Source organism: Salmo trutta, chromosome 13 (genome assembly GCF_901001165.1).
Source record: "Salmo trutta chromosome 13, fSalTru1.1, whole genome shotgun sequence".
Classification (NCBI taxonomy): Eukaryota; Metazoa; Chordata; class Actinopteri; order Salmoniformes; family Salmonidae; genus Salmo; species Salmo trutta.
In genome coordinates, this window is record NC_042969.1 from 20420098 (window position 1) to 20435506 (window position 15409).

General features: G+C 46.0%; 1 protein-coding gene across 1 annotated transcript in view; it reads left to right on the forward strand.

The window, feature by feature from the left end:
• The first annotated feature begins 6 nt into the window (after positions 1-6).
• LOC115205416 (collagen alpha-1(XXIII) chain-like) overlaps positions 7-15409 on the forward strand; it is a 38309-nt gene continuing 22906 nt past the window's right edge. Inside the window, exons 1-9 of the mRNA XM_029771382.1 lie at positions 7-95; positions 1315-1395; positions 6762-6788; positions 6962-6988; positions 7154-7207; positions 9389-9433; positions 9512-9556; positions 9669-9746; positions 9986-10009. Coding sequence (XP_029627242.1) covers positions 24-95; positions 1315-1395; positions 6762-6788; positions 6962-6988; positions 7154-7207; positions 9389-9433; positions 9512-9556; positions 9669-9746; positions 9986-10009 — 453 coding nt within the window. The 5' untranslated portion in view covers positions 7-23. The remainder of the gene's footprint in view (positions 96-1314; positions 1396-6761; positions 6789-6961; positions 6989-7153; positions 7208-9388; positions 9434-9511; positions 9557-9668; positions 9747-9985; positions 10010-15409) is intronic.

Genomic DNA, 15409 nt, shown 5'->3' on the forward strand with positions numbered 1-15409 from the left:
TGTCATCTGTTCTCCTGCTTCAGATGGTTTTTCCCCGCTATGACCATGGCTTTATGTCTGGTGACCAGTCCAACTTCCAGAGACGCTTAATAAAGGTACACCTCCACTAAGGCATGTGTGGACCGCTAACCAGCTTTAACACTTTCACTGCTGGTTGATATCTCTCATTCACTGCTGGTTGATATCTCTCATTCACTGCTGGTTGATATCTCTCATTCACTGCTTGATATCTCTCATTCACTGCTGGTTGATATCTCTCATTCACTGCTTGATATCTCTCACCCTTTTCTTCATTATCTCTGTTGCTTCCTCACACTTCCCCAGCTCTCTGCTGCTGTCTCAGTTCATCCATCTCTTCATGCACACATTATTGGATGTTTATTTCAGGATGTGCTGTGTTCATTTTTATGTGTGTTTATGCTTGTGTTTTCCTATGATGCCTGTTTTGAAACATGGCAAACCAGTAGAACCCCTCTCTGAGGAGGACTGCAGGGCCACATGTTAGAGAGGCTTCAGGAATGTGTGCTTTTCATTACATTGGGAATAGAACAGCTTTGTTGGTGGAGCTATGCTAATTATCTACACAGGGAAACAGGCCTAGAGTCTGATGGGTGAAGACCTGGAGAGTATCAGTCCAAATGAAAAGGCCCTTCTCTCACATCTCACCACAACACACAGGATCAGACCATCACATTCAGTATGTCTGTGAGGGAGAATGCTGGGAATATCCATGTGAATACAATGAGAAGACTCTGTTTAAAGCAATGGATCCAGTTAAACAAGAACAGAGCAGGGAAACACTAGCATGATGAGGGTCTACTTTAGGCATTAGATTACTTGGCGACAGTCTGAAAATACTGCTGTGGATTTTCCTTAGTGGGATTGTACTAATTGTGTTAAGGGAAGTTAAAAAGTACCAAGGAGGGAAGTATTTGCCATGTAGATTGTATTTCCATTGGTTAAACACCCTTTCATGCGAGGTGGTTCATTTTTTGGCTACATCAACCGCAGGAAGAAATGAAACACTTCATTTCACAGTTCAGTTTATGTTGAATTGAATACTTAGTTAACACATCTCGTGCTTGGGAGAGTTTGCATGTGTGTGTGTGTGTGTGTGTGTGTGTGTGTGTGTGTGTGTGTGTGTGTGTGTGTGTGTGTGTGTGTGTGTGTGTGTGTGTGTGTGTGAAACAGGTAGTGAGAGAGTATTGTAAATATTGTAATTTTCTCCATATTTGTTGGTTTGTGTCCATCTTTTGCTCATTCCTTTTATCTTTCTTTGCCTCTCTCTTATCCCTCTGATGTGTCGTCCTGCAGGGTGACCAAGGGTCTCCTGGCCCCAGAGGCCCTCCTGGAAACACGGGAAAAGACGGGCCCCGTGGCCCGGCTGGAGAACAGGTAACAGCATTACCTTACACACAAATATCACACACACCTACAGGTAAAGTTGGAATATACACATACCCCCACGTATACACACAATGGATTCACATACACCCACATACACCCACATACCCCCACGTATACACACAATGGATTCACATACACCCACATACCCCCACGTATACACACAATGGATTTACATACACCCACATACACCCACATACCCCCACGTATACACACAATGGATTCACATACACCCACATACACCCACATACCCCCACGTATACACACAATGGATTCACATACACCCACATACACCCACATACCCCCACGTATACAGACAATGGATTCACATACACCCACATACACCCACATACCCCCACGTATACACACAATGGATTCACATACACCCACATACACCCACATACCCCCACGTATACACACAATGGATTCACATACACCCACATACACCCACGTATACACACAATGGATTCACATACACCCACATACACCCACATACCCCCACGTATACACACAATGGATTCACATACACCCACATACACCCACATACCCCCACGTATACACACAATGGATTCACATACACCCACATACACCCATATACACCCACATGCACCCACGTATACACACAATGGATTCACATACACCAACATACACCCACATACACCCACGTATACACACAATGGATTCACATACACCCACATACCCCCACGTATACACACAATGGATTCACATACACCCACATACACCCACATACCCCCACGTATACACACAATGGATTCACATACACCCACATACACCCACATACCCCCACATATACACACAATGGTTTCACATACACCCACATACCCCCACGTATACACACAATGGATTCACATACACCCACATACACCCACATACCCCCACATATACACACAATGGATTCACATACACCCACATACACCCACATACCCCCACGTATACACACAATGGATTCACATACACCCACATACACCCACATACCCCCACGTATACACACAATGGATTCACATACACCCACATACACCCACATACCCCCACGTATACACACAATGGATTCACATACACCCATATACACCCACATACACCCACGTATACACACAATGGATTCACATACACCCACATACACCCACATACACCCACATACCCCCACGTATACACACAATGGATTCACATACACCCACATACCCCCACATATACACACAATGGATTCACATACACCCACATACACCCACATACCCCCACGTATACACACAATGGATTCACATACACCCACATACACCCACATACCCCCACATATACACACAATGGATTCACATACACCCACATACACCCACATACCCCCACGTATACACACAATGGATTCACATACACCCACATACACCCACATACCCCCACGTATACACACAATGGATTCACATACACCCACATACACCCACATACCCCCACGTATACACACAATGGATTCACATACACCCATATACACCCACATACACCCACGTATACACACAATGGATTCACATACACCCACATACACCCACATACACCCACATACACCCACATACCCCCACGTATACACACAATGGATTCACATACACCCACATACCCCCACATATACACACAATGGATTCACATACACCCACATACACCCACATACCCCCACGTATACACACAATGGATTCACATACACCCACATACACCCACATACCCCCACATATACACACAATGGTTTCACATACACCCACATACCCCCACGTATACACACAATGGATTCACATACACCCACATACACCCACATACCCCCACGTATACACACAATGGATTCACATACACCCACATACACCCACATACCCCCACGTATACACACAATGGATTCACATACACCCACATACACCCACATAAACACAAAACTTGCCATTGTCTCTATGGTTCTCTCCTCCCTCTCCTCGGTTTCTCCTTCTATTTACCATCACTGTGTTCTCTCTTAGTTCCAGCTGATGATGGAGAACTAGGTTACCACCATTAGTTTCTGGTCACTCCAACACCTCAGTCATCAATAGCTGTGTCGACCACAACCGTGTTGATCTGGTCGTGTTTACCACAGGGGTGCGACAGTGATGGAGAGTGATGGGGAAGGGTCTACTCTGAGTGCAGAGACCCCACGTTGACCGAAGCCTACTGTGCTGCCAGCGAGCTGCGGTTTACCTAAAACAGACCAAAATAGGCCTCTTCTGGTTTCTGTTAAAGGCCACAATGTGATCCAGCTAGTCTTAGTCTCTCCCTGTCACGCCCTGACCATAGAGAGCCTTTTATTCTCTATGTTGGTTAGGTCGGGGTGTGACTAGGGTGGGTTATCTAGGTTGTTTATTTCTATGTTGGCCTGGTATGTTTCCCAATCAGAGGCAGCTGTTTATCGTTGTCTCTGATTGGGGATCATATTTAGGCAGCCATTTCCCCACTGTGTTTTGTGGGATCTTGTTTTGTTTTTGAGTAGTTGCCTGTGAGCACTCCAGAACGTCACGTTTCGTTTGTTCTTTATTGTTTTTTTTGTACGGTTCACTTCAAATAAAATGTTGAACCGATTTCACGCTGCGCTTTGGTCTGAATGTTCTTACGACGATCGTGACACTCCCAGCCCTCCATACTCAACCCCCCCCCCCAAGCCTCCCCTACCCCAGCCCTGTCACTCTGGGCTCCTGTAACAGATATGGCACTCTCTTTGGGTTCACCAACAGTTTCCCTGCTTCGCCAAACAATAGCTCTTTCGCCTTAGGCCGTCACTGTTTCACTGTTTTAACTTTAACCCAGCCTGGGGTTGGTTAATCTAGAACAACAGGCATGAACTGTGGTTGGAGGGCAGGAGGGGTTATGGGTAAGTTGTGTTTATCCAAGATCAGCACTGTTACCCATATTGACAGTTGGCATGGTGTCGAAGCTGGTCTTAAATGAAAAATGTCAGAAAGAGAGGGCATTTATTTAACCTAGTCCTTATTTAATGTACTTTCTGAATTCTTTAAAGGAGTTGCAGAACGCAAATCAGCAAAACAAAGCAGGGTGGTAGCCCTTTCCATGTTGAAGTCAGACGTGTGAGAAACACAGTGAAGAAAGAGAGCTGTGTTCCCTGAGTGAATGTGCTCTCTCTCTCGCTCTTTCTATCTCTCTCTCTCGCTCTCTCTCTAATGAGGAGGATTTAAGGTCAGAGGGCCAGGGACATGCTGTCCACCATGTTATCAGATGACATAATAAGGGGAGGATGGTAAAGGTGAGAGTGCAGAAGACTTGGGAAACGGTTTGCCCAGTGGCATCGAAGGGCAACAGACTGGAGAGGAGAGGAGAATAGATATTGGTGATAGGGAAAATATTAGACAATAGGGTCCAAAGGTGATGAGAGAGGGGAGAGTGTGTGTGGTGGTCTGTGTACGTGCGTGCACCCGTACGTTTAGAGAGAGAGGAAGGAAGCCAGATGGAACACATCCCTGTTCTCAAGTAGGCATTGGAGAAAACGGGAAATATGGGGAGAGAGTTAGTTAGAGTAACCTCACATTCTAGTATTTATTACAGTAGAGCAGTAAGTGTTGGGAGTAGAAAAACAGAGAACAGACCTGAGAGACCTGAAAGACCTGAGAGACCTGAGAGACTTAAGAGACCTGACTGTCTGTCTGTCTGAGGGGCTGCTTACACAACATCCCCAAGGCCAACTCTCCTGACCTGGCCTCTCCATGGAGGACTTCAACACACATGGTTCTCTCTTGACCTGGCCTCTCCATGGAGGACTTCAACACACATGGTTCTCTCTTGACCTGGCCTCTCTATGGAGGACTTCAACACACATGGTTCTCTCCTGACCTGGCCTCTCTATGGAGGACTTCAACACACATGGTTCTCTCTTGACCTGGCCTCTCTATGGAGGACTTCAACACACATGGTTCTCTCCTGTCCTGGCCTCTCTATGGAGGACTTCAACACACATGGTTCTCTCCTGACCTGGCCTCTCTATGGAGGACTTCAACACACATGGTTCTCTCCTGTCCTGGCCTCTCCATGGAGGACTTCAACACACATGGTTCTCTCTTGACCTGGCCTCTCTATGGAGGACTTCAACACACATGGTTCTCTCTTGACCTGGCCTCTCTATGGAGGACTTCAACACACATGGTTCTCTCCTGACCTGGCCTCTCTATGGAGGACTTCAACACACATGGTTCTCTCTTGACCTGGCCTCTCTATGGAGGACTTCAACACACATGGTTCTCTCTTGACCTGGCCTCTCTATGGAGGACTTCAACACACATGGTTCTCTCCTGACCTGGCCTCTCTATGGAGGACTTCAACACACATGGTTCTCTCTTGACCTGGCCTCTCTATGGAGGACTTCAACACACATGGTTCTCTCCTGACCTGGCCTTTCTATGGAGGACTTCAACACACATGGTTCTCTCCTGTCCTGGCCTCTCTATGGAGTACTTCAACACACATGGTTCTCTCCTGTCCTGGCCTCTCTATGGAGGACTTCAACACACATGGTTCTCTCCTGTCCTGGCCTCTCCATGGAGGACTTCAACACACATGGTTCTCTCCTGACCTGGCCTCTCTATGGAGGACTTCAACACACATGGTTCTCTCCTGACCTGGCCTCTCCATGGAGGACTTCAACACACATGGTTGAACACACACCAAGCAACACACACCAAGCATACAATACATCCACCTGGAACACACACACAAACACACACACTCACACACACACACACAATCAACAGCTTTATTTAACGGATTCATTGTAATCACTACTGGGTTCCAGACAATAATTTCTAAAGACATTCTGTGTTTGATGGTGTATGTAGTAATAGAATGTCTACTGATGGAGAAAGTGGCTTGCTATGCCCATGTACGTCACAGTTCATTTTAAACAGAGGTACAGTTATTTAACAGACACTCTTATCCAGAGCGACTGACAATAGTGAGCATAATTATTTTCATTTTTTTCCATACTGGTCCCCCGTGGGAATCAAACCACAACCCCGGCGTTGCAAGCGGCATGCTCTACCAACTGAGCCACATGTTGAAGTCAATTTAACCAGTGACATCAATAAGGGATCATAACTTTCACCTGGATTCACCTGGTCAGTTTATGTCATGGAAAGAGTAGGTGTTCCTAATGTTTTGTACGCTCAGTGTATATGGCTCTGGGTAGATGGAGCCAAAAACAGCTCATAGCATGATAGCAGGCACCTAACCATAACTCTCTGTAGGCTGACAGAGCACTGACCTCTAGTGGCTATTCCTCAGAATACACAATATCTATGGCAATCCTGATGTGTGATTTTCTGCTCTGCTCTCCACAGGGTTTCCCTGGTCGCGATGGTATGGAGGTGAGTCTGATTTTTATACACATTTTAATGTTTCTTTGTGTTTTTGACTGTTTTACTAGTACACAGGCATGTTATATAGTACTGTACCTAGAGTCATGTTATTTAGTTTCGTGCACTAGCAGTTACAGAAGAGTTTAGAGATGATGCACCAACTACATCTCTGTCATTCACAGGGCCATGCAGGTTCACCTGGAAAGCCAGTAAGTCTCCAAGTTCCTACACACACTACATAGCACAGTGGTACACATATAAGCATATATAAAGTACACTTTAAATACATGAAGTTTATACCTGCATAGATGCCTATATATGCAATGAGGTAGACGCTGGAGTATTGACCATTGTTGACCCCTGTGCACTCTCAGGGTGAAGATGGTCAAGCAGGATACGCAGGACCACAGGGACCCCCAGGGTCAAAGGTGATGATGCTAATGCTAACACCCCTTCTCTTTTTGTCTCTGTCAGACTAGCAACAGACCACCTGTATTTTATTCTCTTATTATCTTCACTCTCTTTCCGGCCGTCCCTGCCTCTCAAATCTCACTCTCTTTCTGGCCGTCCCTGCCTCTCAAATCTCACTCTCTTTCTGGCCGTCCCTGCCTCTCATATCTCTCTCACTTTCTGGTCGTCCCTGCCTCTCATATCTCACTCTCTTTCTGGCCGTCCCTGCCTCTCATATCTCACTCTCTTTCTGGCCGTCCCTGCCTCTCATATCTCTCTCACTTTCTGGCCGTCCCTGCCTCTCATATCTCTCTCACTTTCTGGCCGTCCCTGCCTCTCATATCTCATTCTCTTTCTGGCCGTCCCTGCCTCTCATATCTCACTCTCTTTCTGGCCGTCCCTGCCTCTCATATCTCTCTCACTTTCTGGCCGTCCCTGCCTCTCATATCTCACTCTCTTTCTGGCCGTCCCTGCCTCTCATATCTCACTCTCTTTCTGGCCGTCCCTGCCTTTCATATCTCACTCTCTTTATGGCCGTCCCTGCCTTTCATATCTCATTCTCTTTATGGCCGTCCCTGCCTCTCATATCTCACTCTCTAACTGGCCGTCCCTGCCTCTCATATCTCTCTCTCTTTCTGGCCGTCCCTGCCTCTCATATCTCACTCTCTTTCTGTCCGTCCCTGCCTTTCATATCTCACTCTCTTTCTGGCCGTCCCTGCCTCTCATATCTCACTCTCTAACTGGCCGTCCCTGCCTCTCATATCTCTCTCTCTTTCTGGCCGTCCCTGCCTCTCATATCTCACTCTCTTTCTGTCCGTCCCTGCCTTTCATATCTCACTCTCTTTCTGGCCGTCCCTGCCTCTCATATCTCACTCTCTAACTGGCCGTCCCTGCCTCTCATATCTCTCTCTCTTTCTGGCCGTCCCTGCCTCTCATATCTCACTCTCTAACTGGCCGTCCCTGCCTCTCATATCTCTCTCTCTTTCTGGCCGTCCCTGCCTCTCATATCTCACTCTCTTTCTGGCCGTCCCTGCCTCTCATATCTCTCTCACTTTCTGGCCGTCCCTGCCTCTCATATCTCACTCTCTTTCTGGCCGTCCCTGCCTCTCATATCTCACTCTCTTTCTGGCCGTCCCTGCCTCTCATATCTCACTCTCTTTCTGGTCGTCCCTGCCTCTCATATCTCATTCTCTTTATGGCCGTCCCTGCCTCTCATATCTCACTCTCTTTCTGGCCGTCCCTGCCTCTCATATCTCACTCTCTTTATGGCCGTCCCTGCCTCTCATATCTCATTCTCTTTCTGGCCGTCCCTGCCTTTCATATCTCTCTCACTTTCTGGCCGTCCCTGCCTTTCATATCTCACTCTCTTTCTGGCCGTCCCTGCCTTTCATATCTCACTCTCTTTCTGGCCGTCCCTGCCTCTCATATCTCTCTCACTTTCTGTCCGTCCCTGCCTCTCATATCTCTCTCTCTTTCATTCCTCCTTCTTCACTTGTTTCTGTCTGGAGTTTATCGCTCTTAACAGGTCTTGGGTGGGCAGCATGATTCTTCAGAAATACATCAAACACATAGCTTTCTCTCTTATTTGTACTCCCTTCATCTCTCCCTCTTTTTCTCTCACATCTCTCTCTTCTCTCTGGTCCAAGGTCCTGCCAGCCTCTAACCAGTCCTAACTTCTCTCCCCTGGCCCAGTGATGTCATAGGGTATTTTAATACTGCAGAAACCCCAGCTGCCGGCCACTTGGCCTCTCTATCAGCTACAGGGCGCAACATGAAGTGTGTGTGAACACACTCCTGGGACGCATAGCTGTCTGGCAGTGAGTCGAAACGAGCTGATGTTTGTGGTTACTGAAGTTGTTATCGGGAACAAACTGCTCTACTCCAGCTCAGAATGTGGCCAGGGATAGATGAAGGCCTACTGGACAGGTCTGGCCTCTCTACAGCCTGTAACACATGTCTACTACAGGCCTGTTCTATGGTGTTTATCCCTCTCAGTTCCTCTGGTGTTGTCCTTTACCACTACCCCTTTCAGCTGACATTATACCACTACAGAACGAGTTGACTATAACAGGCAATCCTCCTACAGTTTAGGATATAGTCACGTCTCTTATTGTGAAGCGGCTTTCTAACCCCTATGCCTCTGTGCTCTGTGTGAACAGGGCCAGGCTGGTGAGAGGGGCATGGACGGACTCCCTGGGTTTAAGGTATGAGACCCCTAGATATAATAAAGATTGTTTCCTGTGGACACAGACAATACATTTGGGTTTGTGTGTATTTTGTAGGGAGACAAAGGAGATATCGGAGAGCAAGGAGCCCAGGGAGACATGGTAGATATACACAGCCTATTAACCCACCAAAGATCATTTAACTGTCACCTAACTTCTCATGTTATTACTCTATGCTTCTAAGTCCCCCCTCTCTCTGTTCCTCTCCTCTCAGGGTTACCCTGGTGAGAAAGGGGTTCCAGGCTCTACTGAGGTCATTGACTTCAATGGGAAGCTGCTAGAAGCCTTCCAGGTGAGTCCTGCCAGTCAGAGATGTAGACAATATACACGGTGTGTATTTGAAGGTCCATAGACTCTCCTAGATAGGCTTGCAAAATGCAGTTAGCATTCCCAACATTCCCTGGTTTTTCCGAAAATCACAGTTGGAATGATTTCTGGAAGCCCTGTGAATTCTGGGAAAGTTGAATTTTGCAACTCTACTCCTGGAGTATATTCAGACAGACTTAACATGCTGCTGTTCCTCCCTGACAGGCCATCCAGACCATCAGTGTCAGGGTAATCCACTGTCACTGCATGGTGTTGGAGATGATGTGATCTGTGACTGATACTTACACATAGGCATATACACTCATACAAGTGAGTGTGCCCCCACACACATACATTACACGTGTACACAAACACACACACACACACACACGTGAGTGTACACATGGAACTTTTTAGACCAGTGTGAATATCCCCTGTTTGTTGTGTGTGTTGGTGTAAGGAGGAAACTCTATCCCACAGCCCTGACGTCAGACATATTCATGTCATTACTCCGTCACCACAACTAACTCCCTCTATTAACCAGATACATGTAACCAAAGTCTCCCGCCACCGTCCACTATTAGCTCATGATGTATGATCTTAATTTGAGCCAGTTTGCTACAGCAGGAAAATTATTATGCTGCAACAGGAAATGGGGATTATAATTAATGGACATTTGTTTTGGGGTTGATACATTTTTCGTAAGGGAAAGTCAAGTCTGAAATTTCAAAGTGTAAATTACAAACTTTAGAAGCCTTTTTAAACCTCAAATACACTATGAGTTTAACATTTCCTGCATTGCAGTAAAGTTCTCCTGGAAGTAGGGTGATCATATTAAGATCCTACATCTGTACAGGACGCAACCCTCCAGCTGCAACACAATATCTGATTTTACAAAGCCTGAAGTGACGTTTTTAATCATGCAGAATCAAAACATCCTTCATTGCATTGTGTTATTGTTGCCTCATAGGATATGCGGCTTGAAATGAACCCTGGTATGTGGTGGTTTGATCTGTGATGTTGCTTGGGTTGAAATTTGAATTATATAATACCCTGTTTACATTTCATTGCTCAATCCAGTCGGGACACATAGTAAAGAGAGAAGGGGGCAAGGGGGTCTTTTAACTCATTTCACATTCTAGACACAAAGCTCTCCTCTTCTTACAGAGAGGCCTTTCACTCCATCATGCAGGGCCCCATGCTACATGCTAATAACAGATCCCTATCTGTTCAATGGCATGTGGTTCTGATTAAAAACCACTATGTACATGGGTCCCTGGAGACCAGGTCTAGAGTAGGCCCATACAGATGAGCTGGTCACAACATGGACCTGAGATCTGATCAGTGCTCTGAAACCTATCTACCTCAGTTTACATGCTCTCTCTTAATAAGGTTTGGAGAGAGTCCAACCTTGGGAAGGTGAACTCTGGCCCAACCCAAATCAGTTGTTAATCATTTCACCATACTGATTCCATCCGCTGTAATATTTGAGTGATGAACTTGGTAGTAAACATTGTGTGGCACTTCAGGATTTATTCATTTGTTTTAACGGCTTTCAAATGATCAGTGTGGGTGGCCGTCGTTTCAGAAGATGGAGCAACTTAAAACAATAGTTGTTTGTAAATCTTTTCCGTTGCCATGGTTTTGGTGGAGCACAGAACTTAAACCTGGTAGAGAGGGAGAATCAGCGTGTATTATACACCTCTGGGAATGAATATGATTTCCATCTTTTATTGCTTCAAGACCACGCCGTGCTCCAGAGAGTACACACAACCGCTGCTTTGTGGCGGAGGGGACCAGGGGGCATGATGGAATCAACCTGTCGCTCATCTCTAACCGCCACAGGAAGCACTATGGTCTCCACATCCTTAATCCAGAATCCAGAAATAGAACCATGCATTAGCCGCAGCCCTAGGGTCAGCCATCTCAGTCCTTACCCAGGAAACCATCCATGCTGCATTGAGAGAATGTCAGTCTGAGTCCAGCGTTTCCATTCTCCTGCCCTAAGTGAGTTACTCCATCCTGCTCCATTAAAGTCTGTGGTGAGGAGAGGTTAGGATGCTATGGATGCTAATAGTGCTGGCTAGGTCTACTGCGGCGTGTATGGGGTTGTTTTAGGTCTACTGCGGCGTGTATGGGGTTGTTTTAGGTCTACTGCGGCGTGTATGGGGTTGTTTTAGGTCTACTGCGACGTGTATGGGGTTGTTTTAGGTCTACTGCGGCGTGTATGGGGTTGTTTTAGGTCTACTGCGACGTGTATGGGGTTGTTTTAGGTCTACTGCGGCGTGTATGGGGTTGTTTTAGGTCTACTGCCACGTGTATGGGGTTGTTTTAGGTCTACTGCGACGTGTATGGGGTTGTTTTAGGTCTACTGCGACGTGTATGGGGTTGTTTTAGGTCTACTGCGACGTGTATGGGGTTGTTTTAGGTCTACTGCGGCCTGTATGGGGTTGTTTTAGGTCTACTGAGACGTGTATGGGGTTGTTTTAGGTCTACTGAGACGTGTATGGGGTTGTTTTAGGTCTACTGCTGGTGGGTGATGGTGGAGGTATTTCGTGTGTTTGTGAGTGAGTGAGTGAGTGAGTGAGTGAGTGAGTGAGTGAGTGAGTGAGTGAGTGAGTGAGTGAGTGAGTGAGTGAGTGAGTGAGTGAGTGAGTGAGTGAGTGAGTGAGTGAGTGAGTGAGTGAGTGAGTGTCTTTCTCTTTCCAGGTCAGTGCTTTGTTTCCCTACATCCAAAGCTAAGTCAATATAACGGCTGTGTGATAGTGCTTCAATTAGTATAATGATTTCTACACATTAAAATGTTTGGTTTTCAATGGTCTGGACAGGAAGTGAAAGACACAAAATGTGCAGTGTTCTATGAAAGATGCAGCAGAGGTAACCACTGGTACAAATCTAAAACTGATAAACCCCCAACATTTACGCTAATGAATAAACCAATCAGAGTTTACTCTCGTCATTAAACATATACAGTACCAGTCAAAAGTTTGGATACAGCTATTCATTCAAGGGCTTTTCTTTATTTTTACTATTTTCTAAATTGTAGAATAATAGTGAAGACATAAAAACTATTAAATAACCCATATGGAATCATGTAGTAACCAAAAAAGTCTGAAACAAATCCAAATATATTTTTATATTTGAGATTCTTCAAAGTAGCCACCCTTTGCCTTGATGACAGCTTTGCACACTGTTGGCATTCTCTCAACCAGCTTCATGAGGTAGTCACCTGGAATGCATTTCAATTAACAGGTGTGCCTTTTAAAAGTTAATTTGTGGAATTTCTTTCCTTCTTAATGCATTTTAGCCAATCAGTTGTGTTGTGACAAGTTAGGGGTGGTATACAGAAGATAGCCCTATTTGGTAAAAGACCAAGTCCATATTATGGCAAGAACAGCTCAAATAAGCAAAGAGAAACGATAGTCCATCATTACTTTATGACATGAAGGTCAGTCAATCCGAAGCATTTCAAGAACTTTGAAAGTTTCTTCAAGTGCAGTCGCAAAAACCATTAAGTGCTATGATGAAACTGGCTCTCATGAGGACTGCCACAGGAAAGGAAGACCCAGAGTTACTTCTGCTGCAGAGCATTCTGCAGCGCATTCTGCAGCGACATGTCATCCCGTCTGGTTTGCGCTTAGTGGGACAATCATTTGTTTTCCAACAGGACAAATTCCCAAAACACACCTTCAGGCTGTGTAAGGGCTATTTGAACAAGGAGAGTGATGGTGATGCATCAGATGACCTGGCCTCCACATTCACCCGACCTCAACCCAATTGAGATGGTTTGGGATGAGTTGGACCGCAGAGTGAAGGAAAAGCAGCCAACAAGTGCTCAGCATATGCGGGAACTCCTTCAAGACTGTTGGAAAAGTATTCCAGGTGAAGCTGGTTGAGAGAATGCCAAGAGTGTGCAAAGCTGTCATCAAGGCAAAGGTTGGCTACTTTGAAGAATCTAAAATATATTTTGATTTGTTTAACACTTTTTTGGTTACTACATGATTCCATTTGGGTTATTTCATAGTTTTGATGTCTTCACTATTATTCTACAATGTAGAAAATATTAAAAAGAAAGAAAAACCCTTGAATGAGTAGGTGTGTCCAAACGTTTGACTGGTAGGGTAGTAATCTTGAACATAAGTTTAATGTTGCTGGTGAGTGGGGGGAACAAGTTGAGGAGCTTGTCCATGAGTATTCAACCAGGCTTGATATGATTGACATTTCCCCTCTGCCTGTGGTCATGAAGCTAGAGGCTGTGAGAGAGGTGGCGCTAGCAAAGATTCAACATCTGTCTGCAAATGTGCATATCCCACAGCAGGTTCTGAGGAAAATGAATAACAGAACTGTTCAAGTGGTGAGAAAGTGGCTTAAATGTTTAAACACACACACGTGACGTTGTCTTCCTGAGCAAAAGAGAGGGGGGTTTAGGTGTCCTGAAAATTGAGTGGATTTACACTGCTGCCAGACTGACTCACCTGTTGAACACACTAAATAGTGACGATGTGACAGTTAAGGAGTTAGCCAGAGCCTTCCTTCCTTCTGGACCTACGGAGGAGGAAGGTTCCACTGGCCAGGGACACTGAGGACAACCTCCTGGGCTTCAGGAGGAAGGCCAATGGAAAATTGGACATTCATGCTGCGGGCTTTGGAGTCTAGTCAGACTGGCCGGACCTCAACGACCTGTGCAACAGGACTGGAGTGAAGCTCAGGTGGACATGGACTGATATGCAAACTCAACCAGTGACTGCCTCTGATGCAGTTGTGCCAGATTGCGGTGTTGTTGTGGAGGCTTCTGTCACCCACGATGGAACATCTCATCCAAATCCAGGACAACACTCCTTGATATCAGACGGATGCAGCTACTGCAACACTGGACTGGCATGAGGCTCCAGGGGAAACTCGTTGCTCTGGACTGTGCTGACCACTCTTTCTCCCATTCCATGTGCCAGAATGCTGCCATTGGCGAGGATATTCTCACCTTTAATATTAAGGCGAGGCTGCAAATTCTACCAATAAAATATAATCTAGCACTCTGGTACCCTACAAACCATGACCCATTTTGTATTCTACATGAGTCAAATGTAATGGAGTCCATTGCCCATGTTGGGAAAGGCTGCTGTTCATACAAGGATTTGTACAATGCTAGGCATGACCTGGTTTGATGTTGATGATGATGTGTTGACCTGTGTGCCCAATATGCCAGATATTGTTGTTGAGGGGGAGGGGCTCATTTGACGGATACATGGAGCAGGCCTTTGGTGAGAAGCTGCTTAAATACCAACCCCTCGTGGCATGCTTGGACACCCTCGGGTGTAGGTGCTAGCTGGTGGTGCTGATATTTGGCAGTCTCGGCCACGTACACAGGCTTGCAGTGCGTGGCCTCCAGATTGAGGGCCTGACAAAAACTAGGGCAAAGCAATTGGGTAGGTACTGGTCTGTTTCAGCTGTCGTGGCCAGCCTAGCTGTTTGGAGAAAGATGTGCTTTCAGTACCCTTGAGTGCCATGTATACAGGGACCTTTGAAATGTTTGGATCCTTTTTTGTACATTTGATTGCTTGACTAATATATTCCCTATTGTTTGCCCAAGCCTCCAAAGTCCTTCTTTGAGAGTTCAACCGTCCTAACCCTGGGGTTAATTATACCAACCAT